Source organism: Centroberyx affinis, unplaced genomic scaffold, assembly GCF_046629955.1.
Source record: "Centroberyx affinis isolate AG114_WGS23_722 - 3 ecotype Tasmania unplaced genomic scaffold, CSIRO-AGI_Caff_v1 ptg000975l_1, whole genome shotgun sequence".
NCBI classification, from domain to species: Eukaryota; Metazoa; Chordata; class Actinopteri; order Beryciformes; family Berycidae; genus Centroberyx; species Centroberyx affinis.
This window is the reverse complement of record NW_027279545.1, coordinates 95,030-117,500: the sequence shown is the minus strand read 5'-3', so window position 1 is coordinate 117,500 and position 22,471 is coordinate 95,030. Positions and strand designations below refer to the sequence as shown.

The window sequence follows — 22,471 nt, the reverse complement described above, 5'->3', positions numbered from 1 at the left end:
TGTAACTTATCCTTACAAAAGAACATATTTGAACAGTGTGCATCATGTGGTTTTACTGACATATCACATGTGAAAACCCTTCCCTGCCTATTTGGACAAAGCACTTTAGGTAGTGGCTGATAAGTGAACATAACAACTTCCCCTATGTGTTCAGTGTGCAATATGCCATTACACAACCATGTCATTACATGCAATATGTCAGTTTGAGTGGTGCTTCAGCTGGTACAAGGCCAGTAAGATGTGGACTTGCACTATACTGTATGTCAATATGTGGATATGGATTTTTCTTATATATTTCAGGGGGTATATGGCATTGAATGTCTGTTGCTTATTTGCTATTGTGCCAAATGTTGATTTGTATTCAGAATTACATTGCCATTTTGTCCGGTAACAGTGTTTTTCTTTTGTTAATTACCTTAATGTCTTAATTATTCACATATTCACCCGTGTTCTGGGTAGTGGACAAAATAAGCCGAGACTATAGACTTTTAAGGAAATTAATAACAAGTCAGCAATGGTGTATTTTTTTTATTTGCCTGTAGCAATTCCGTAATTAGTGTGGAGGAGTTTTAGAATACACTACCCAAGAATAAAATTTAACAATGCTGGGTGTCAAGGCATGTACACTTTGTTAAACCCCCACGGCAACATATGGTGCCGTGCCTGTGGCCCAGTCCAAAGAATGTTTTTATTACCATCGCCCACCTGTTAACAGAGTTCTTAGTTAACTGCACTAACCCTTCCTTTCCGAGATGTCACCGCTCATCCTTCATGGCAATAATGATGTGAAGAATGTGGTACTTTTTAATCCCCAAAGGAGAAATTCTCTGTTCTCTTGCCCCTCCTCCACAGGGAGGTCAGAGGTCAGGGTCACATACAGAGCAACAGCCCTGGAGCTGGTATAAGGGATTCAGTGTTTTTCCTCAAGGACACTTGAGCAAAATCCCAGTTGAAGGACAGTCTCTCTCCAGCCACTCGCTTCAGCAGTGCAACTAATAATCAGAAAATAAGGTCTATATGCGGGATCTAATTGCCATTCCAGCTCGTATCTTTTACTAGAAAAACCTTTTTACTAACATTTGCTGGTCCATAACTTGGACAATTCACGAACTGTTTTTATCGTCTAGCAAAGTAATAGAAATCCTTCATTCACAAGGACAATCCAGTCAAGTGTATCTTAGCCTTAGTACCAACCCCAATGTACATCCAGAATCTACTGCTACCAAGACGAGTGATGAAACATGAATTCATCTTTTTTGTGAGTCCTCATAGAAAGACTTTCAAGTTTGACATTTCTAACTTTTTGAATGGGGACATTTTTCCAGATGTCATCCTTTCTGTGGAGATTATATTCTTTAGACTGACTGACAAAAGTGTTGGTAATCACAAAAAATGTAATTTCTTACCGATGTGATCTTATTTTTGGGTAAATTCCATTTCCACTAAAGAAAGTGCACTCTGACAAAGCCCAACGTTAATTGCTCAATATTTTACTTATTACTCGAAAACTCTCAAACACTCAAAACACCCCGAGGCTATAAAGTAAATACATATTTCTCCAAGTGTTAATTTCCTGTAACAATTTTTTTTCTCCCGCTTAATAATCATTTACACCCCCGCCTCTCCTGTTGGTATTCTACTGCTATTTTATATCCCTTGCTCATTGTTTGTACATGATCTATTATTCCACAATAAAAACTAGTGCTGCAGTTAATTATGGAAAATCTGCAGTAGGCTAGTCTATTTGGATTTCCTGTTTTCATAACATTGCTGAATCTTCCACAATGAGAGCTGTGGAGTTGCACCAACCATGGAACCATTTTGTTCCATGAAATAAAATACATGAACTGACATCAGCTTTGAATTTTCGTCCTTCAATTAGGCTTTTCATATTGTATGTTGCTACCAAAATGCTAATCGTTTGGGAAAGGGGACTACTAGCCTGTAGCTAGCAACTGGAAAACACACCAAGGGCCAGAACTGACTAACAACTAATGATAACAAGGGAACTATAACTACATATGAACAATATTAACTACAACAACTACTCAATGCAAAGCTATGAAAATCTTAATAATTTGAATGCTATTGTAGTCCGCTTTCCCCAGTGCCAGATGGAGTTTGACATGGAACAGCAGCTTATGTTTTTGTTGCCTGTGCACTCCATTTCAGGTGAGCAACCACATGTTCATCCACTGTCCGCAGTGATACAGGGAAAGTAGTCCCTACTAGTTCAAAGCAGTAGGCTATGTCATCTCACTTTTGAGATAATGCTAGACTATCTCTATTGTATGCCAAAGTGTTAGAGCACCAGAGTCGATATACCGGGGGACACATTGATGGTTTTAGTGTCTATGTTCTCATCACTTCTCATCGGTGAATTGACCAGCAGAACAACCTCGCAACAACTTGGTGTATTCCTCTGAGTTTTCTTCACTCATGAGCACATCGCTAGCTTGAGGCTAGTTTCAAACCCACCACCTGTTTTGTCTCTGAAGCTGACAGATAACGCTGTGTTTACAAATGTAGGCTAAACTACTCTAATTTAGCTAAACTGAAAGAGTTTGTAATGACTAAACTAAAATATATCACGGCCTGTCGTGGTTTATGGGTTAATCACTTGTCCTTACCCAAAGCAGTGACAGCAGTGTGTCCAGCAGAATCCAATAGTAAATACGCCAGTCTCTGCACTGCACTGTCAACCGTCTATCTGAGTGTTTGGCAGCTTGACACATCTACCTAACAAAGTGTCAGGTCTGCAGTCGGCTCAAATTGTCGAATGTAAGGTTTTACTTTCGTTTACACCAGCTGCAGTATGCCAGAAAGTTTCCAGTGACTCATGCTGCCTTCAAGTGCACCTCGGTAGTCCCCATTTACGTCGAAAGTACCTGGGGTTTGGCTCGTAAAGACCACAGATATGGACGCCTCAAAGACACTACTGACTGTGCTTCTTTTGTTTTGTTTTTTTGTCACACCAAAAACCACATTTAGCACATTCCTCAGAGTATACACTACATGACAACTCTGAATCCTATCAGCCAACTGCTCTTGTCATCACTGTGGGCCAGCTGAGGTTCTTTTCATAGATTTTGCTTGCAAATGTACCCAGTGATTCATTCTTGTGCAGGTTACTACAGCAACAGGGAGGTTAAAAGGTAGTTTCAAAGGCCATTCTTCATCCAAACCGATTCAAACCGCCTGTCAAGCAAACCCCTACACTGCTGAAGTGTCCTTGAGCAAGACTGAATCCCTACCAGCTCCAGCACTGCTGCTCTGTAGCACTGGGAAAGCATTTCAACTCTGGTTTGTCTCCAGCAATGTTAGCCTGGGGTGTAACAGATTTTTGCTGTTTGGGTTCATTTCTGTGATAAACCCCATTCATTTTTCCCTTTGACTAATAATGAATACATAATTAACAGCATGAACTTTACCAGAACTGTTGAAAAGAATAGAAAACATGCTGTATATAACTGTATACAACACAACCTACAGTGCAGTCTTTTGTCAGCTCCCATGTAATTACAATCAAGAATGTGGAGATAGAATTATTCTCCAAATCCCAATGGAGAGTCCACTGAGCTTTAAGCCCAGCCACCAGGAGGCACCATGATAACTTTCTTCCCCAAGAGTATTACTTGATTGGATATTTGGTTTTAATTCCCAGTCTTAATTTGAATCCCCAAGTAAGCAAAACAAATTACCATGCTGAAAACTTAATTCTACCAGCACTAGACCTTGATCATGATTTTAGTTTGAGTTTTTAGGGTTTTTGTTCATTTACATAATTTCACTTTGCTGTATTTAGTACTCCATGACGTATTAAAGTATCCATTTCAAGCTCAGTAACTCCCGATTCAATTTTGCAAGACTAGTTCCATTTTTTTGGAATAAGTGTCAGATTATGTGCGCAATAAATCAGCTTTGTTTGTCACTGAAGTAAGCCTTTCATTTCTGTAATTGGGGTGGGTGCCTCCATAATTGAAAAGCAGCCCTGCGAAATGTGACTTTGTGCGTGCGTGTGTCTCTCTCTCTCTCTCTGTGTGTGTGTGTGTGTGTGTGTGTGTGTGTGGTGGGGGAGGGAGTTGATTTAAGAGATAACAACAGGATAAACACGTTTTCGGACGTTAACACCCACAGGCTTGTGAAAACTAAGACTATGGGAGTGTGACCTATTGTCCTTACAAAAAAAAGAAAAAAAAAGCCCTATAATATTCCACCTACTATCACCAGTAGACAACCAGACAAACAATTAGTGTATCTGTGATACTCGATAGTGAGTTTTTAGTGACCTTATCATACTTTATGGTATCTCTATCTTCAATGGTATCACTATAATATTCCTATAGGAAAGCATAGTGTGTGTGTGTGTGTATGTGATATTTGTAAAGCTCATTGCTCAAGCACCGTTTTGTTGCCTTTCAATCACCAAATCGCGGAGTCAAAAGCCTTTTGATTTATGGGACTATCAGCAATAGACATTTATATTAGGCTACATACACCTTTGCTTGACTTTATGAGAGGATAGCCTACTACTCACAGCTAAATGAAGTCTCTATAGTGATATTATAGGAATATAAAGAGATTTTTCGTTAGGTAAGTTGCACACAAGTTGGCGCAAACCTTTCAAGACTCATTCAAACGTCAACACTGAGGCATTTTACCCACACAGTTTTAGCGAGGATGATTTGTAGTCCAGGGGGATGTTTATTTTTCAATAATACATGTGGCTTTTTTTTTTTAAAACGATGCTGAGTTGAAGGTGGAGCGAAAAGGCGGAGTTAATGCTGCCTTCAAGTGCTCCTCGTAAACATTTACGTCTCACTTCAGAAGACTTGTAGCCTAGCTGGTCCAGGTGCCACCTGTCGGAAATAATAACAAAATGGACCCTTAAATTTGATCTTGTCGTTTTTTATCATTCTAATGTAGAGCAAAGATGAAGCAGAAAACACGAGGAATCTATTTGGAAAAACAAAGGTTATTCACATCAGGGAGCATTCAGGACCAATGTCCCCTTTAAGGTGATCGTTTGGTGACCTATATGTCTAATAATGTATCACATTGACCAAATGATGTCAGTCACCAGTCAGTGTTCTACGTTGTCCCCAGAAACTAAATCTACATACAGTATACAGTATAAACAAGGCACATGACACCGGGACTTTCCAAGTCCCAGTGTCATTTGCCTTGTCATCCCAGACTTACTCATGGTCATTGACACCCCTGCCGGCAAAAGTTGCTGTATTACACATCACCTTTACCAGTTAGTGACACTGCTTCAATGCCCTCCGCCCCCGAAACGTCACATCTGGGCAAAAAAAATCCCCACCTTTTTCACTTCTAGCTACGGTTTTGTTGCGGACGGTCCGCGTGCAGCTGAAGTTGTAAAGTCCATATTTCCGACGGCACTTGAAGGCAACAGCAAAAATCCTTTGGCGACTAGGTTCCTCTTCTGTGCGCGGCGGCTCTCTGCGTTTTTCACCTGCGCTCCCGCACCGAGATACGAGCTTGGGACTCTTTCGGACTTTCCTCACCTCTTCAAGACCTAAGCGACATCTCCACCGGCCGTATTCCTACAGTTTAGACCGACTTCAACTCCTCGGTTCCTGAAGCCTACCACAGGTATCCAGAAAACGTTGATACTTTGCCTCGTGAGGATGGATTCGCCTGCTTTCCTGTTGCTGGCTCTCATGAGCGCCGGGACGCTTCTCCAAGGTAAGCCGTGTTAATAATGTAGTAGGAATAGCTTTCATAATTGTTCTAGTCTAATTGAATGGGCTCGTGCGGCTTAGAAAATGTAGCCTACATGTTGTTTTTTTTGTTAGTAGCCGGGTAACCTTACCTGTAGGCTGAGTTTTTTTTTTTAACGCATTATGGGAGCAACTCACACCTGAAGTTACTGCTCTTGTTTCATGACTGTGTATTATATCGAATATAGAGTCACATTCACGCTCTATAGCTCGAAATGGAAGAGCGAAGTAAATGAGGAAAAATACTTTGTGGAAAACCGCACTCAGTTGCGAAAGCTAATGCGCAATGTAGGTGCATGTGTAACCTGCTGCCTGTTTGGTTTCCTGTGGTAAAACTGAATGGAAAATGATGGCGTTGAATGGAAAGGCGGGCGAGCTCTGTGACATCCAGTGCTCATCATAAGGCAGCCAACCACCGACAGCAACAAAAAGCAGTTCTATTTTAAGAAAAGCATTACATTTCTGCTTTTCCCCCCCTTTGAAAGTCTCTGTGTTCACAGACATTCAGTTTGATAGTAGTTACTGTGATATATACTATGAACTCATGCCATAAAGATTTCTGTCAGCCCACAAATGAGGCTAAACTCATTTCTGCAAATAAAAAGGAGGGGTAAACTTGAGTTTAAATGGGTTTACCCTCCACTCCATGCCTGGCTATTACTTTTAATAAAGCCAACTCCTTGCCCAAATAAAGCCCACTGCCCCCCTCCCCTCCCTCCCTCCCTCCCTCCCTCCCTCCCATCTCTATGGAGCAGGAATGCAATTGCATGCTGCTGGATTTGAACCCCTGGGGTGAAGATGTGGTCACTCCTCTCAGATCATTTGTAGGTAATTAGGGATGCGGCTGCTTCCGTTTGACTGTAATCCACGCCTTTGTTTGTATATGTGAGTGTGTCTGTATGTGTGGTGCGTGTTGTATTAGTGGCCGTGTTTTCAATGGAAGCCAGGAATAACACTGTCGTACACGTTCTGACTCGGATGACTTCTGTCATCCGAGTCAGGGGGCCGCCAAACTTTTTTTTCGTGCCTAGGACCCCCATTTGAGAGGAATGGTGCTGTTGCAGGTGGGGGGGGAATGAAGTATTCATCCGTATAGATTGTAATGAAATTAAGCTATACCTCATTTTGCTGGGGCGTGACACCCTGGAAACCCCCTCAAGGGACCCCCAGCTTGGGAACCACTGTTTTAACCCCCAATAATGTAGAGCTGATAATGGACGGCTAATCTGGCAGTAAAATCAGGAGTCGGTGCCTTGAAAGACTGCAGACTCTTCACTTAACCGTCACCCGCGCTCGCACCCACGACATCTTGTGTCAAACACACACACACACAGGATAACTCAGAATAGATCTTTTCCTTTGGGGGGGTGAGGGCAGGTGGGGGGGTGCTGGGGTGCAGCAGCGCCTCCCTTTTTCCAGCGCTCTTATCTCCGGGTGGCTGTGTCTTCGGCCATCTCTCTCGCTGCTCTGTTCACAGAGCTGCTCTTTGTCAGAGCGGCTGGAGGGCGGGCAGGCTGTCTGGGCTGTGGGTGGGGGTGTGCGTGTGCGTGTGTGTGTGGTGGGGAGTGTGGGTGGGGGCAGAGGGGCGGTCCACCGTTCACACAGCCTGGGGTGGGGGTGGGGGTGGGTGGGGGGGCCTCCCTCTCCATCACTTGATGTTATCTGGTCCTGCCGGGATCGCTGACCCCACGGGAGGAGGGAAAGTGTGTTGTTTTTTCTTCTTTCTTTTTTCGGGTTGCGTTTTCGTTCAGCGATGAAATCCATATTTATCCTCAGCCTAATGACAGATACTGCACTGTAGATAGCGGCTGAAGTCGCTTTCCAGCTTGATCTGTGGCATTCCTCACATCAAAGGAGGACAACTTTCAAAGGCAGTTTCAGACTTAGAAGTTTGAAGCCACGGGAGACTTTCCAGGGTGACTTTAAGAGTGGTAGGCTGCCAGCACAGGCTGATGTGAAGTGATACACTGAAGTGTTGGCTGTGGAGAAAAAAAAGTGGAGATAAACAGTATTTAGAAAAGTCATTATTAGCGGCAGAGAACGGCATTTTAAGAGAGAGGGGTTTCATGTTAGGTGTCTTAATACCTGCGAACATGAAATTAACATAATTCAGAAAGTGTTCAAGCATATAGGTGGGATTTGTTTAGCTCTGAAATAATTTCTGAATCCACTTTGAAATGCTTGGAATGCTCTAGATTTGTGGTTTTGGATATAAATAGGTTACATAAATAATGTCCCATAAATAGCTCACTAGGGTCCCAAGGCATGCCAAAAAAAATCTTCTTTGCAGACTTTAGGCTACATAGTCTAGTATGGACCATGGAGCTATTTGCAATATAAAAGATAGTCACACACATTATTGCTGTCTCACACCGTTACAAGTATAGGTAGTCATTGCCAGCATGCACAGACGGAGGCAATTGATGTCTCATGTCCAATAAAGTAATACTAACAATATTAAAAACTTTATTCAAACCAAATTTGTAGCTGTAATGCTGTTCTGTGTCGATGGGATCATGGGCACAACCTCAAGTCTTTTTGCAACAAAAGGACAAAGGAGAGGGAAGTGCATAAAAGTTAACTTTGAATAAAATTTAACATTGAAGTTTTACATTAATTTCTCTTGGCCTAGATCCCGGCACTGCAGCAAAGAGAATGGCGCTCATCTAACTAATCAAAGTTGAAAAACTGGCATCACTCAACCTATCAGACAGCTATTAACAACCAATTAGTAATGTGATTTACAATTGCCACTGGCCAAATAAACACTTAATTCACCCCATGACATGAATAGCCATTGATGACTGTCTTATTAGAGAAGAGCCATTTTAATTTTAACATTTCCTTTCTTCCCCCTCAAATCACAGCAGTTCACTCGGAGGACTCGGCCCCCATTAAAGTACCTGGTTCTTTGGTCTCCAGCTTTGATCCTATCTGAGCAGGGATTATAATTCATTGCAGTCGGGGTATAATTATATTCCGCTCATGTGCTTTGAAATGGACCAAAGAACCAAATTCTCCAGGTTGTGAATCATATCCACATAGGTGAAGTTACCCTAAAACTACCCATCCTCTCAAAAACAAAACAACAAAAAAGCCCCTAACAGGCTAATTCTGCTGATAATCGCGGGGGCAGCCAGACAAGATAATGGGTGTGGTATGCAGTTGCACTTCAAATTGCTTTAGCTTGGGGGACGGACGGGCTTGAAATACAATCTCCATCTGCCCTGACATGTAAAACAGCCTCTCTTTTTCTGGAGGGAAAATACCTTAGCGGGGGTCGTCAGGGGTGGGGTTATCTGACCTCAAAGGGGAGGGGGGGCAGCTTCAACCTTCAGCTATCTTCAACCGACAACCCCAGTTGCCCGATTTCTGAAAGGTCGCAGTCCGTTTGAAGCCCCATCTAAATCTATCTGTCAGTCGGCTTTAGTTTGATCTCCTATTCAGAAAGAACCCCCCGCTGCACAGGGATGTCACTCACATCAACAACCCATAATTCGCTGTTGTCAACGTGAAAACACCGTAACTCCGATTGTGGGTGATTTTTTTCCCCTTGTGTTGGCTCCAGCTGAAGGGCTACAAGGTTCCTCTATGGGCTGAGCTGATTCAATCGCCCTTGGTCTGACGAAACCAATTCAAAAGCCATTGGATAAACTCAAAAAATGCATGGTGGTCAAGCTAAAAACAAGGCTGTTTTTCTTAGGCCCTTGAAAGTTGACATTTTGGAGATATGAGACCCCCCCCCCCCCGCCCAACAGCGATGATATCTAAAAAAGCAGCTGAGGCAGCTTGAGGTGTCATGATGATATCACCCGATCAGTGGAAACCGAAATAAATGTCGGTGGTAATATGGCATTGTGGTATTAAGGCTACAGTAGCGGCAATACATCAGTGATTCAGTGCTACAGTTTCTTCCCCGGAGGGCCTGATTTTCTCAGCTGAGCGGGATTAACAGTTCAGTCGGCAGCCTTGACAGGGAAAATGTGGATCCATTTAATTAATTCAATGTTTTTCTCCTCATTCGCATGTAAATACAAACATGCTGTCTAATAAATAAAGATCCCCAAAGCACACAAGGCTGCTGAAATGCCGACTTCTTTAATAATCCATCTGCTCACAAGTGCAGAAATACATCAGCGAGCGAGGTGTTTAGCAGTTCGCACACAACTTCATCAGGTTCACTCTGCGAAATGGAAACACAAATAAGTGTGTTAAACGAGATCCCCTGACCTGTGTAGTGACAATAAACTATACTCCCCAGTCTTTTAGGTATACAGCTATATCATACATACACTGTAATCTTTTACACAGCTTTCAATTGAGTTCCCTGTTTCTAGAAAGCATTTCTGTTCTCCATTTTTATATCATCACAGGTCACATAAAACGGTTCGCGTAAAACTTACATAGGGCAACTTTGAACGCTGGCAGCTCCAAATGGCAGCGAGAGGGAGCTGTTTATAAAATGTGAACTTCAATACCCAGAAATCCTGTAAGGTGACATCAGTAAACCGCACACAGCTCGCTCATGTTTACCAGCCCTGGCCGGTCTGTGATGCTTTATACCAAAGGAAACCAAAGAGACAAGGGAGGCAAAAGATCTAACGTTGGTGAGTCCAGCTTTCTCTGGACTCACTCACTCACTGCTGTTTAGGAGACGGTTTGGAGTTTTGATTCGTCACACCAGAATTTCATTTTGGTTGAATAAGGCAGATCTACAGTATCTCAATCGGTGGGGATAGGACGCGCTTCTCTATTGCGGCAACGCTTTGTTGTTTAGGCTGATAAAAACGGGTGTATTTTTACATATAAAATTCTTGCCTGGTGCAGCTTTAACAGCGATAACCTGACAACCCACGGTGCAATATGAAAGGGGAATGCACAAAGAAGAAAAAACCCCAGAAACTGACCGTCGAGAAAACACGGTTTCTGCTCTGAGCGGATCAACTTTCCCCAGACACGGTCATCTAAGTTGAGAAGTGTGTCTAATGCTGGGGCCTCGCATTGGGCTACCTTGTTATGCTGGTCTGTGCCATGGGCTTTTCCCACTGTAGTTTTCAACAACTCCCCAGACAAAATGTCCCGTACTCACTGAAGTGTCCAACAGCGAGCGGCAACAGTGACTAAAGGAGGAAGCTGCACCGTGTGAAGTGAAACTATAACCCGAATGAGGTCATGGGTAAATCTGTGTCCACGCACACACACACACACACACACACGCCCTCGACACTTCCCAACTCGAGTGTATGATTCACCAGTAGCGCTGCACTTCTGGTCCTGCGGTTGAAAAATGTCAGGCTGTTTCTGTGTAGTAATGATGTCATGGTAAAAGTCATTTGACAGGTCCAGGGAAGCGTGACCGTATGAAAGCGGGAAGTTAAACGCCGTGTTTGCTCAAGTCTCAGCGGGGGAGCCGCAGCTTTGTTTAATGTGCAGGAAAATTAAAATTCGACGAAGTCCACCTTGCCAAGAAGAAACTCCATGGGGAAATGCTGACGGAGTGAGGCGGCGGCGAATGAAAGCAGTTAAATAACTCGTGTTATAATGCCTCTGCATTCTGATTTATCGACTCAATTGTTGACGGGCAAAAACAGCACTCAAGCAGTGTCTTGTGAATTTAAACGAGAGGCTTTTTTTTTTTTTGTGTGCCGGTAATGTTTTTTTGTTATTCACACATTATTTTGAGATTGACATACTTTATTCTTTTGATGGAAGAAGTGGTCAGGAGGACAGGAGGAGCTGTTTGTGTCTTTTGGTAAATTGTTTTTCCCTGTCAGGAAGACAAAAAAAAAAAGTGTTTCCCGAGGAAATATTAAGTCATTAAGGAATTTAATTAGAGGGTGTATAATGGAGACTAACAGGAAAGCTGGGTGATAGGGGAGGGGGAGCCATGACATTTTAGTCAGTAAATGTCCATTTACAGGTAAGAAAAATAACCCTAGAAAGCCAAGAAAGTTGGTGATGGTGCAGTAGGTGGTGTGGTAGCTAAGCCCCAGGCCATGAAAAGCTTTTACTCTAAATTGCCATGACCATATGACAGTTGAAGAAGCATCTGGGTTTTTTGGGAGCTTTTTTTTTGCCCAAGGTGTTGGTCATCCAGTGAAGAAATCCCTTGGACTCCCACCCTGTCTTCATCTGTTAATGGAGTAATTTCAGCTCTTAACAGAGATGGGACCTGCTATTGGACTTGGCTGAATGACTTTGGGGAAATCTATTTCCTGTAGTCCTTTGGAACCACACTCCCCTACGTACAGGGAAATTAAAATTAGGGGTTTATCATCAAGATTATTATATTTTTTAATTGGCGGTTAAAGAAGGGCTCATGAATGACTGGGGTGTTTCAAAAAGAGATTTTTTTCCCTCACTTTTGGGGGTTGGTGGTAGCGTGTGTATGTCTGTGTGTGTGTGTGTGTGTGTGATTAGGATCCTGAATGGCTGATTTAAATTTGGAATGAGTATGCTGTGCACAGAAAGACTATTATTTATGTAGATAAGAGGTTATTCCTACCCACAAGCCCTAGCCACACAGCAGAGAAGGCCACTGAGAAGCTCTGTTAGATAAGCTTTAAATAAAAAGAGAGAATAAATGTATTCACAATGTGCTGCTGACTTTGTAGCTACTGAATACATTAGCTAACCAATAGAGACTAGGGGTGGAACAGAATATGTGAAGACACTGATCTGTTCACCGTACCGCCCTTGGGGATGGACAAACATATCAATGTGATGAATTTCTGTTTATTCATGCACTAGTTAGTTATTTCATAGACCACTCAAGGGCCGTCTTAGCTCTGACACTTTTCCCTTTCTATACCGAAAATCGACAGAACTTTGAACCCCTGACACCGAGGTGCGAAATGAGCCGTGACTTTTGTGAGCTGACGCTTAGAAAAAAAACGAAAAAACATCTCCACCCCTAGCAGAGACATTTTTACGACTAAACTTCCTCCTTAATTCTAGACTGCAGCGCCGGCTAGCCCTCTGTTTAAGCCGAACGGTGGAAAACCTCCTGGGATCCTGTTAGGACTCACTCAAAACACAAAAAAATCAATAGCCATAAAAGAAATCTTAACTGGGCTTGGACTCCTAAACCGCAAACCAGCGGTCATTATTGCGGCCTTAGATGTCAATTAGCCGGAAGGCCGCTAAGAGTGCCCCGCTAAAAGGAATGGGAGAAGGGGAAAAAAGGCTCTATTGCCGCTGAGTTGAAGGGGGTCTGGAGAAAAGCCATTCAACAGCGTCGCCCTCCCTGGAGATTTTATATGCCTCTGACTACAGCTGGCTATTGAGCCCGTGTTCCCCACCTCATAGGTAAAATTAACCGGGAAGCTGCGAACATAATGGAGATATTGCTCAGAATAGTGCGGCATTCAGGCTCTGCTTCTATGAGTTTGTGAAGCAATGCAGGTCTCGGGATTAGCATTGATCCCTAAAGCACCCAATTACTCTCCTGAATAGGCATCCTGCATGCATTTATGGGGATATAACGGGCCGGCCTACTGTCATAGACCATTTAACTAGCTATTTATCCAATGAACATAAGAAAGATGGATGATAGCCCAACAAAGCCCGTGAATGAAAAGCACAGTGCCGCAGAACCTTATTTATCCAAATCTAAGGCATCCAAACCGGCCAATGAACTGAACAGCATAATAATGAACAAATAGCCCGTGCAATGGGATAGGGACAATAAGCAGCAATGCGGAAATACTTTCTACCAACTGGACGCTATTGTTGGAATTTCTTTGTGTATACTCTGAGAAGCCTATTAATTACAAGGCAGGCTCTGCTGGGGTTTCTGGAAAACTAAACACACAAGCATGCATGTTTGTGAACAGGAGTCGGCCTGATATATGAGATCCCAGCATCTGACCTTTTTGACGGGCCTCCATTCCCGACAGGTTCGGGTCAGCTAGGTGCTGCTGCGCTAAACAACATATTCGAGCTACTGCTATGAATACTTCAATGGTGAACATCAGTTATCGACCGCTTCTCTCTTTCTGCGACCTGACGCTTCTGACACCTTTGATGCAGATACGCTGGAAAATGGCCTCGTACACAGGGTGCGTTTTATCACCCTCAATCTGATTCTTTTTTCCCTTTGAGCCCGGTCAAAACAACTGTGGCATTCAAAACGAGACAAAGATGGCCACTCTCTGCAAGATAATTAGATTTCTCTCCGCGAGACGTCTGCTCTGTGACTTCCCCCAGCTTTTATTTCGCAATGTTTCATTTCTGCCACAAGCACACTGTCAGCCCGCAGACCCCGGTCCTGATTGTCTTAAAAGCAGCTGGATATGACAGAGAAGCATCCCCCCCCCCCCCCCCCCGCACGCATGCCGAAGGATTGTGTTACTCTGTGTATATGTAGGTAGAGTCCTAGCATGCCTGGGGTGGAGGAGGAGGAGGTGGGTGGAGGGATGGGGGGGGGGGGTGGGGGCAGAGGGCACAGCACTGCCGGCCTAATACTGTACAGGCCAGGGGATGCGGAGCGTGTGTGTGTGTGTGTGTGTGTGTGTTGCGACTTTTGTGACTGCAGCCCCCGCTGTCAGTGACTGGTGGCTGACAACGCGGCCGCGAGAAGAGGCAGGAAAGTGGGTCATGTTGACATTGTTTGCTACTTTTAATTGGTATCTCCCGGTGCCTTCACAAAGCAAGCATTCATCTCATGCCCCCCCCCCCCCCTCCTCCTCCACCCGTAGGTCCCTAATGCTTGATGAAAGCTGTACAGTTGTAGATCACCATGTTTGTGTTAAAGCACCACCAGCTTAAGCGTCCGCCACCTCACCATCCATCCAGCGTCCACAGCACTCGGGATTCTTTGTCGAGGAACAAAATAACGGGTTGAGCGACGGCTTACAATGCAATTTCATGTCCTCTTAATTAGGCTTTGCCACCGAGGAAGTGATGAATCATTTCTGCCGCCTTCTGTGCTCGTGAAGTGCAGGGGGGGGGGGGGGCTCTTACTTCTTGGGGTGCAGAAAATGGGACGGGATGCTGTGGGGAAAAAGGTACTGTTCATGACACTGGATTTTCAAGCTCTGGCTAATTACACAGCAATTTTCCGCAGAGGAGAACGTCGTTACCAAAGTGGGTGTTTTTACAAGATGTTTTTGTGAGCGAATACAATTCTAAGCCATAGCTTAGAATTGCCAAATTCCGCACTAAAAAAAAAATCTTCTGCACAATAAAAAAAAATTAAAAAAAATGTGACAGCAAGTAGGTCAAGGGAAGAAAAGGGAATATGTAGTGTATCTTCTGTGTTGTTTTACAAGGGAAGCGTAAATCACCCTGTGGTGGTTGTCTAACCCTGGCGCGAATGATAAACACACCTTGATGTACGGGGTAGTTAAGATCGGGAGGAGGGGAGGCTTTAGCTGCATAAACATGTGTCTGCTCATTTCCAAAGAAGTGGATAGTTGAATAAACATCTCCGCATCTCAGAAGGGCTGCGAGCGCGGCCTGTACAGCAGGTCGGAACAACGTGGGAATAAAACATTCAGATGCACAAACTTTTGCCAGCAGCAGTGCTACGGAGTTAAGGAAGTCGGATGAGAATTTTAAGCAGCAGCCACAGAGAGTCTTGACCTTGGGCTGCGATGGGAGGATAGTTAAGACTCATTTTCCTTTAATTGGGTTCTGGTTTATTGTTGTCTCGCTGCAAAAAGACACCAGTGGGAGCCTGGCTAAACAAAAGGTGTCAAAGGCCACGGGTGTGTTAGGATGCGACTCTGTTCAGACCACTTTGAAAAAGAAAAGCAGTGCATCTAAGGCCTTGGTTTGTTTTTCTTCCCCTGTCGTCAGATTGTTCTACCCTCAACGCGAACAAAACACTTTATTCAGTAGAATAAGGCATTGTGCGGCGCATAAAACAAGATTGGTGATGTTTATCCGAGCCCTCGCTTTACGTCTGCTTACAATCTTGCGGGTGCATTTCGCCGCTCTCCCTCGAGCACGCCGCCGCTGTTGGTAATCCTAAACCTTATGCGGCGTGAAGCCCGGGCTTTCAGTTTTAAAGCTGACAGCCACCTCTGTGCTTCTGAAGCCGCTGGTGGTACAACACGCTGCTTTACATATGACATTAGTTGTGGATGTGTAGCCCCCGCTGAGCAGCTCAGGTTTCAGTGCTGTGAATCAGGAATGCTGCCCAGTCTCATCCCAATGTGCACACAGTCTGCAAGAGTTTCAAATTAACACAATTTAAGGGGATTACCGCAGAATTTCTTCTTTGAAGTACGCTATTACTATGCTGTAGAACTTTCAAATCTGTATTTAGCCAGCATTCAAAGACTTGAAGAGAAAGAGTTTGCCCCACCCTCTGATCTGTGATCACACACTGATGTATAGGCCCATGGAGAACAAAGTAATAGTAATTAATAGGACCATATTTTAATGGATGTAAAAACTCTCTGTGTCCAAACTTCTCAGTGTTCCATTCATTCTTACTGCAGCATTTCCAGGACACACATTGCTTATCTCCTACTCCTGGAAGGAAGTTATGTTTTCACCTATCTGCCTGTGTGTTAGATTTGGCTGAAATTTGGTGGACGGATAGCCCTTGGCCCAAAGGTCCAGTCTATTAGAAGTTAGTGGTGATCAGGCTCTAGGATTTCCGCCAGACAATTTGCGTTTTAAGTCATAACTATTACGTTCATGTGCTGTTGGGAAGGCTTGACATCTGGGACTTCCAAGTTGGCTGCTAAACAGCATTCACGTCGGAAAATCAAACCTGGAAGGCAAACGATAAACAAACATAAACCGTTACAGAGGCTGGAGAATTGTTAAGAATTGGCTGAGGTTTACGCTCTACTGAGGGCCTTCTGGTTGTTTTTGCTTTCGGGGTGTCTAGGTACGGGAGAATACTGTCAATATTCAGTAATTTTTGTGGGGCTGTCATGCATCATATCATTGAAGCAATAGATGTGAAACTGAGTGGTACTCCCCTTTAAGGAATGACTCAGGCTCACTTTGGAATATTTTTGGAAGATTTCATTTTGGGTAAACAGTCCTCGCAACAATAAGCACTTCAAACTGGAACACCTAGCGCAAGGAGAAAATTAAAGGTCTTAAGGTCTTAATCTCAAGCACACCCACTTACATTAGGATGCTAAGAGTTCCATGGTACAATTGATTTTCAATCAACAGACTACGCCCACCTCATCGCTTGGCTTTGTGAAAAATGAGGCTGAGGGAATTGGAAATGGCCACCTTATCCACCCCACCATCAAAAATTAGTGTGGCATTCCATTTAAAAATACATTTTTGCGCTGAGCTACACTGTTTGCTTACAAAGTCTACATTAAATTGAGAGATTATTCCTTTGAATGGTGCTAAGACCCACAGTAAACCCTGGCATTATGCTTGTCTTAAAGTTGTGTTTACTGCCACGGGCTTGTCTCAGTGAATCGACTTTGGTAGCCGTGGGCGTTGTTCTTTTCCCTTTTCCTGACTAGTCCCTGTTTCTCCTGCTTATTCTGCATCATTCTGCCATATCACAGAGTAGACAGGATTTTTTTTTCTGATAGGAAAATACAGTGTCACAAACTTTGCAGTTGTTTTGTTTTTCAGTGCTTGTGTGAAATTCACCCAGCTAGACGCAGTCTTACAGAGGAAGTAGTGAACTTTGTAGAAAGTTGTTTTCTCCTCTTGCTCTCTGAATTTGTGACTTTAATTTCTGATGTGAGGGATCTCAGCACTTCCACCAACGCCTCTGTTTCCCTCTCCCTCTGTATCTAGTTCCCTTCCCTCTCCTCACACACAGCCCAAATGATTTACCAGCCACATTGGTCCAGTGCAAACAGTCATCGTGTTGCAAGGGCTGGGAAAGTGATGGAACATTAGAGCAGTTTTGTGACTTTTTCTTTAATGCATTTGGAACATTTTATGGGGTTTGTTGTGGGCTTCTTCAGCCATTAAACCCAACTCTCTATTTTGATGCCTTTCTACCAGTTTTTCCAGTTCATTATCACTCATCATAATAATAATGTAATGCTTTATTGATCCCTGTAGGGGAATTCTCTTTTCATTTGTGCCCCTCCCTCCTCAGAAGTCAGGCTCAGCTACAGAGCAGCAGTTCTGGAGCCGGTAGGGATTCAGCGTTTTGCTCAAAGACACTTCAGCAGAGCGGATGCTGGCCGACATGGAGCTTGAGCCCATGTCCTTCAGTTGAAGGACAGTCTGTCTACTCACTGAACATGACGATAGCTTTTAGCACTTCAGCATCTAGATAAGACATTTTCCATTAGCTTTCAAAGGACTGACGTTGGTGTACATATTTTAATCAGCAGATATAATTCTCACGTTCAATGAAAGGCGCGCTGTTTGATTGCAGATGTCAGTCACGTGCTTGACCTCATGGAGAGGAAACACTCGAGCCATCATCTGCCAGAGGAGACTTGTTTTACAGCGTCTCTTTACAGCTGCTGCTGGCGAGAGCTCAAACCTCATGTGCTCTTCCACCGGACTTCTGTTTAATACTCCCTGCTTTCTCTTTTGTTAGGGATTTCTGTTTTGCGGGAGACAGTTTTAGTGGGCACCCGTTGTGGGTCATTTAGAAAAACAAACTATTCAAGGTGGCGTTCAGATTTGTTCAATTTCGGAGCCGATGCAGCCGAGACAAGACAAGGCGTGACCAATTTTCAGATTTGCCCCTTGACGGCACCCTGTCAGAGTGTGTCTTGTCATTCATTAGCACACAGTGAGAGACGGTCAATTATCAGTGGTCCTGGCATACATCAGTACACCCCCCCCCCCTCCCAACGGTCGCATCATACCTGACTCAAATCCTAATAATGTCAGAAGCTAAAGCATCAGTCCAGGGATCGATGCGACAGTGTGGGACTTTTCACCCCACAATTGGATTCCTGAACTTGTTGCGCTGGTTTGTTGCCCTGCGACGCCCAGCCGAGCGTACGGACGGCATTGTCTGCTCTGCAATTTCTGTCTCGCGCTGAAAAATTCCCTCCCGCCCAGGGGACACTGAGCATAAAACGTATACTTTCAGGGGTAAAACACAAGCCTGATGCCCGCGAGAGTGTGTATTGGAAGTCATTAGCTGTGACTGGACTAGAGTGTGGACCGGGGAGACAAGATCGTGTTTCAGGCGCCATTGCACAAGCGGGATTGCTTGTCATTCAGAGCCATTGCTCAGAGTCTTGCTCAGTCTAAAACTTGGCCTGAACATTTCAGACGTCAGACAAAAAAAAAAAAAAAGGACCATGTATGCACCGTTTACATAAATTTCCACTCGCATCCCCTGCTCCCCTTACTCATGATATATTTATACATAACCAGCAGCTAATGCATTGTAATGTTAGCCAACTAAGAAGTAGCCTAAAGGCACAGTTTGTGGAATTTTTCTTTTCACTGGTGTATGACGATGAGTTAAAATACAGTCAATGCCCACTCTACGTGAAAATTTTACCAGCCATGAAAATAATAGCACACAGTCTGCCTGTGGTTTCATCTATTAGTTGTAGCTTTTTAAATCGTTAGCCGTGATTATACAGAATGTTATTTATTCACTTTTGCGTCAAGTGTTCTGTTTTTTTTTGTTTATTAAACTTCTCACCGTTTACTGTATAAGTCTATGAAATCACAGGGCTTAAGTTCCAGCTTTTAGGCATGATTCATCGCTTAGTTTTAGGATGACATATAGCCTAGTCTTTACATAATGAACACACATGCACATGATGTACTCTTCTTCACTGCAAGCCGGGGCAAGAGTAAGGCATGTGAAGTCCAGACCTGCCGTACACGGATGTTCTCTGCTGAGGCCGGGGGTATTAACATCTAATTTTGGTCTGGATGGGAACCACTTGAGGCTCTGCTTCTTTTGGCCTTATTGAGGAAATACCAGGGTGATCTCCTGTATACCAGCCGGAGATAACGCCCCCCTCCCCCCCTAAGAGCTATCTTTCAGCTAGCACTCAGGTATTTCATCCCGGACGGCCCTCTTTCTGAGACCGCGCTCCTTACTCAACAGTAGTAGCGGCGGCAGCCCGAGAGTCGGTCTCTCTGACATTTCCTTTCCCCGCTACGTACCTTTCTGCTCTCCCGCTGAAAGCCGCGACAAGGTTTTTCCATGCGTGTTTTGCGCTGATAAGAAAGCAGGGTGGGATTTCTCTTTCAAGTGATACTTTTGGGAGGATCTATATCTCTCTCCACCTGGTAGACCGAGACAAAGAACACACACACACATGCTCACAAAGTTGACTGACAGTGCAAAGGTGCAGTGCTTGCCAGCCTTTTCTGTGTCTCTTGCTGACATATACAGCGGCTAATAGAGCTAACCTGAGGCCACTGAGGAATTGGCCCATCTCCAACTCCACCTCCCTCCAAGTCTTTCTCACTGCCTCTGCTCTGGTTCTTACTTGGACTTTCTATGGCTCTCTATTTCTCTGTCTAGTTCCCATCTTTTAGTACAGTAAAGGCTACCTTTTGTCCCCTTCATTCTGGCTCAACAAATTAGTTCAGCTGTCTGTTTTGTTTTGTTTTCACATCCCCACGCTCCCACTCTCTCTTTCTGGACAACAGAGAATAAAGTGTAATGTTTCCCGTCTCTTTGTCATTGACGGGTAGAATAGGACCAATCACCTTATATGGAAAAACACTTTATGTCAACATGGCTTTTGTCTACTACTCTGGCTACATCTATTTTTAATGGGGAGTGCTGAACCCATAAGAGGAAGCATGTGCGCCACGTGCTATCTCCATTAATACAACGTGGTTAATTGTAGGAGGAATTAGGCTGTTAATAGTTAAGTGTTTCCACGGACTGAGCTACATGTTTGAGATGTACCACTGCTAATGAATGCTTAAGAGGATTTAAAGCATAACTCCAGCCATTTTCACTCTGGACTCCATTTTCCCATCATTTTCCATCACCGAGTCTGACCAAAATACTGTCAGTTGCGTCAATATAGAGCTACTACTTAACACCTTGCTTGCCTCGGTAGAGCTGTCCAATATAGTCCTGTAAAGCCAATGAACTCTCCAAAATCAACCCCTCACTCTGTAATGAATTAATAATGCTTAACTTTACATGTAGACAGGAAAGAGGAAACAATGAAGTGATAAAGCAATGGCCAAGGTAGCATCAAAACATATGAGAAACGAAAGACTTCAGCTAAGTTTCTTTTACATCATTTTACCGACATGTCTATATTACAGAGCAGGCAATCAATGTGTTGAAAAAGACATGCTCTGGGTGCTTTGGGGGTTGATTTTCAGAGTGTCCATTGGCCTGTTAGGACTTTATTGGAGAGCCGAATCGATCAATATGATGGAGAAAGATGGGAAAATGGTGTCCAGGTGGAAGTTATGCTCTAAGGAGTGTCCTTGTGTGCTTCGGTCATGTATGGATCAGATTACCTGTGAAGTCATCCATGCCATCAGGAGGATAGACAGTCTGGTTGTGAATTGTTCAAATTTTTTTTTTATCATCCTACCACTGAGTTCATTTGTTTTCATATCCTCCACCCTGCGCGTATCATGTGCACAACTGCCGAAGGCTACGCAGAGTGAGAAGGTTGGTGACAGAACTGTCATTTCAAATATTTAAAGTAAGTTAGAAAAGATTGCTTTCCACAGAAGAAAAAAAACTGTGATATGCAAATAAGCCCAAAATGCAGGATAGATAACTAGAGGCTTCACAGCTTTGTTCTCCCTCTCTGTACCTCTCTTTCACTCTCGAGGCTTAAGCCGTGACATGCAGCTTTGAAGAGAGATGCTTTGGTGCAGTCAAGAAGCCTGATGCTGCCCTGATAGGCTTGTTGACTGTTTTGATGCTCGTTGAATTTGGTTAATCATCTGCAAAATAAATAGCCTGGAGAGCTAAGCCCAGTCTCATTTGAATATTTACATTTGCAGCAAGCACAAACTTAGTCACAACGTGAATTCTGCCCATATGTGGCAACCTGAACGGATGATGTGAAATTTTAAAAATGGGAGGTCGGGGGATTTAGCGAATGAGTTAGGATTATTTAGTAGAACAGTATGTTCTTTTTGCATCAGAACTGGAGTTTCCTTAAGGGTTTTTTTTGTCAAGTTAAAACTTGCAGAGTTCTTAGGGGGCTGATTAAAGAAAGAAATCTCTAGTTGACTGCTTGAGGGCAAAATTCCAGCTCCTCTCTGGAAGACCAACCTACCCATGTAGTGAAGGGATGTCCCAAAGGGAGTGGACTCCACCTCCAATGTCTCAGATCATATACACTGAACAATTAGTGCCAGCCTTTGTTGAAAAGAGAATTTTCCAAAACAAGTGAGATTTTTAGACTATTGGGTAAGGGCTGAAATGGGCTATGGATTGTGTCAGGGACATTTCTCATGGTCATGCACATCTCTCTGATTCCCTGGCAAGAAAACAACAGATGCTGTGTGACAGAAAATGCAGTAGATATTAGTTTGGTTTTATCAGTATAATATACACCATACCTCTGGACCAAAAGGCTATACACATGTGATATGTTTCTAACCATCATAACATGTGACATTGTGTTAGTTAATTTATTTGACCTTTGAAGTCTGAGGCAGATCGAGCAAGCAAGGGGTTGCCATGGATGCTAACTGGCCCCTTGGTTTTAATGGCACAGAAATGTTTCCATATATTTTGCTTTCCTTTTGAAGGAGCTCATTTCAAAATACAGTACATTCCCTTCAGAAGGACAAAATTGACATAATGCAGAGGAAACGTTATCTGAGAGAGAGTTCCTGGTAAATTTGATTCC

At 43.7% G+C, this 22,471-nt stretch overlaps 1 protein-coding gene across 1 annotated transcript in view; it reads left to right on the top strand.

The window, feature by feature from the left end:
- The first annotated feature begins 5,500 nt into the window (after positions 1-5,500).
- The window catches only part of alcama (activated leukocyte cell adhesion molecule a), a 66,378-nt gene continuing 49,407 nt past the window's right edge, over positions 5,501-22,471 (top strand). Inside the window, exon 1 of the mRNA XM_071522313.1 lies at positions 5,501-5,712. Coding sequence (XP_071378414.1) covers positions 5,655-5,712 — 58 coding nt within the window. The 5' untranslated portion in view covers positions 5,501-5,654. The remainder of the gene's footprint in view (positions 5,713-22,471) is intronic.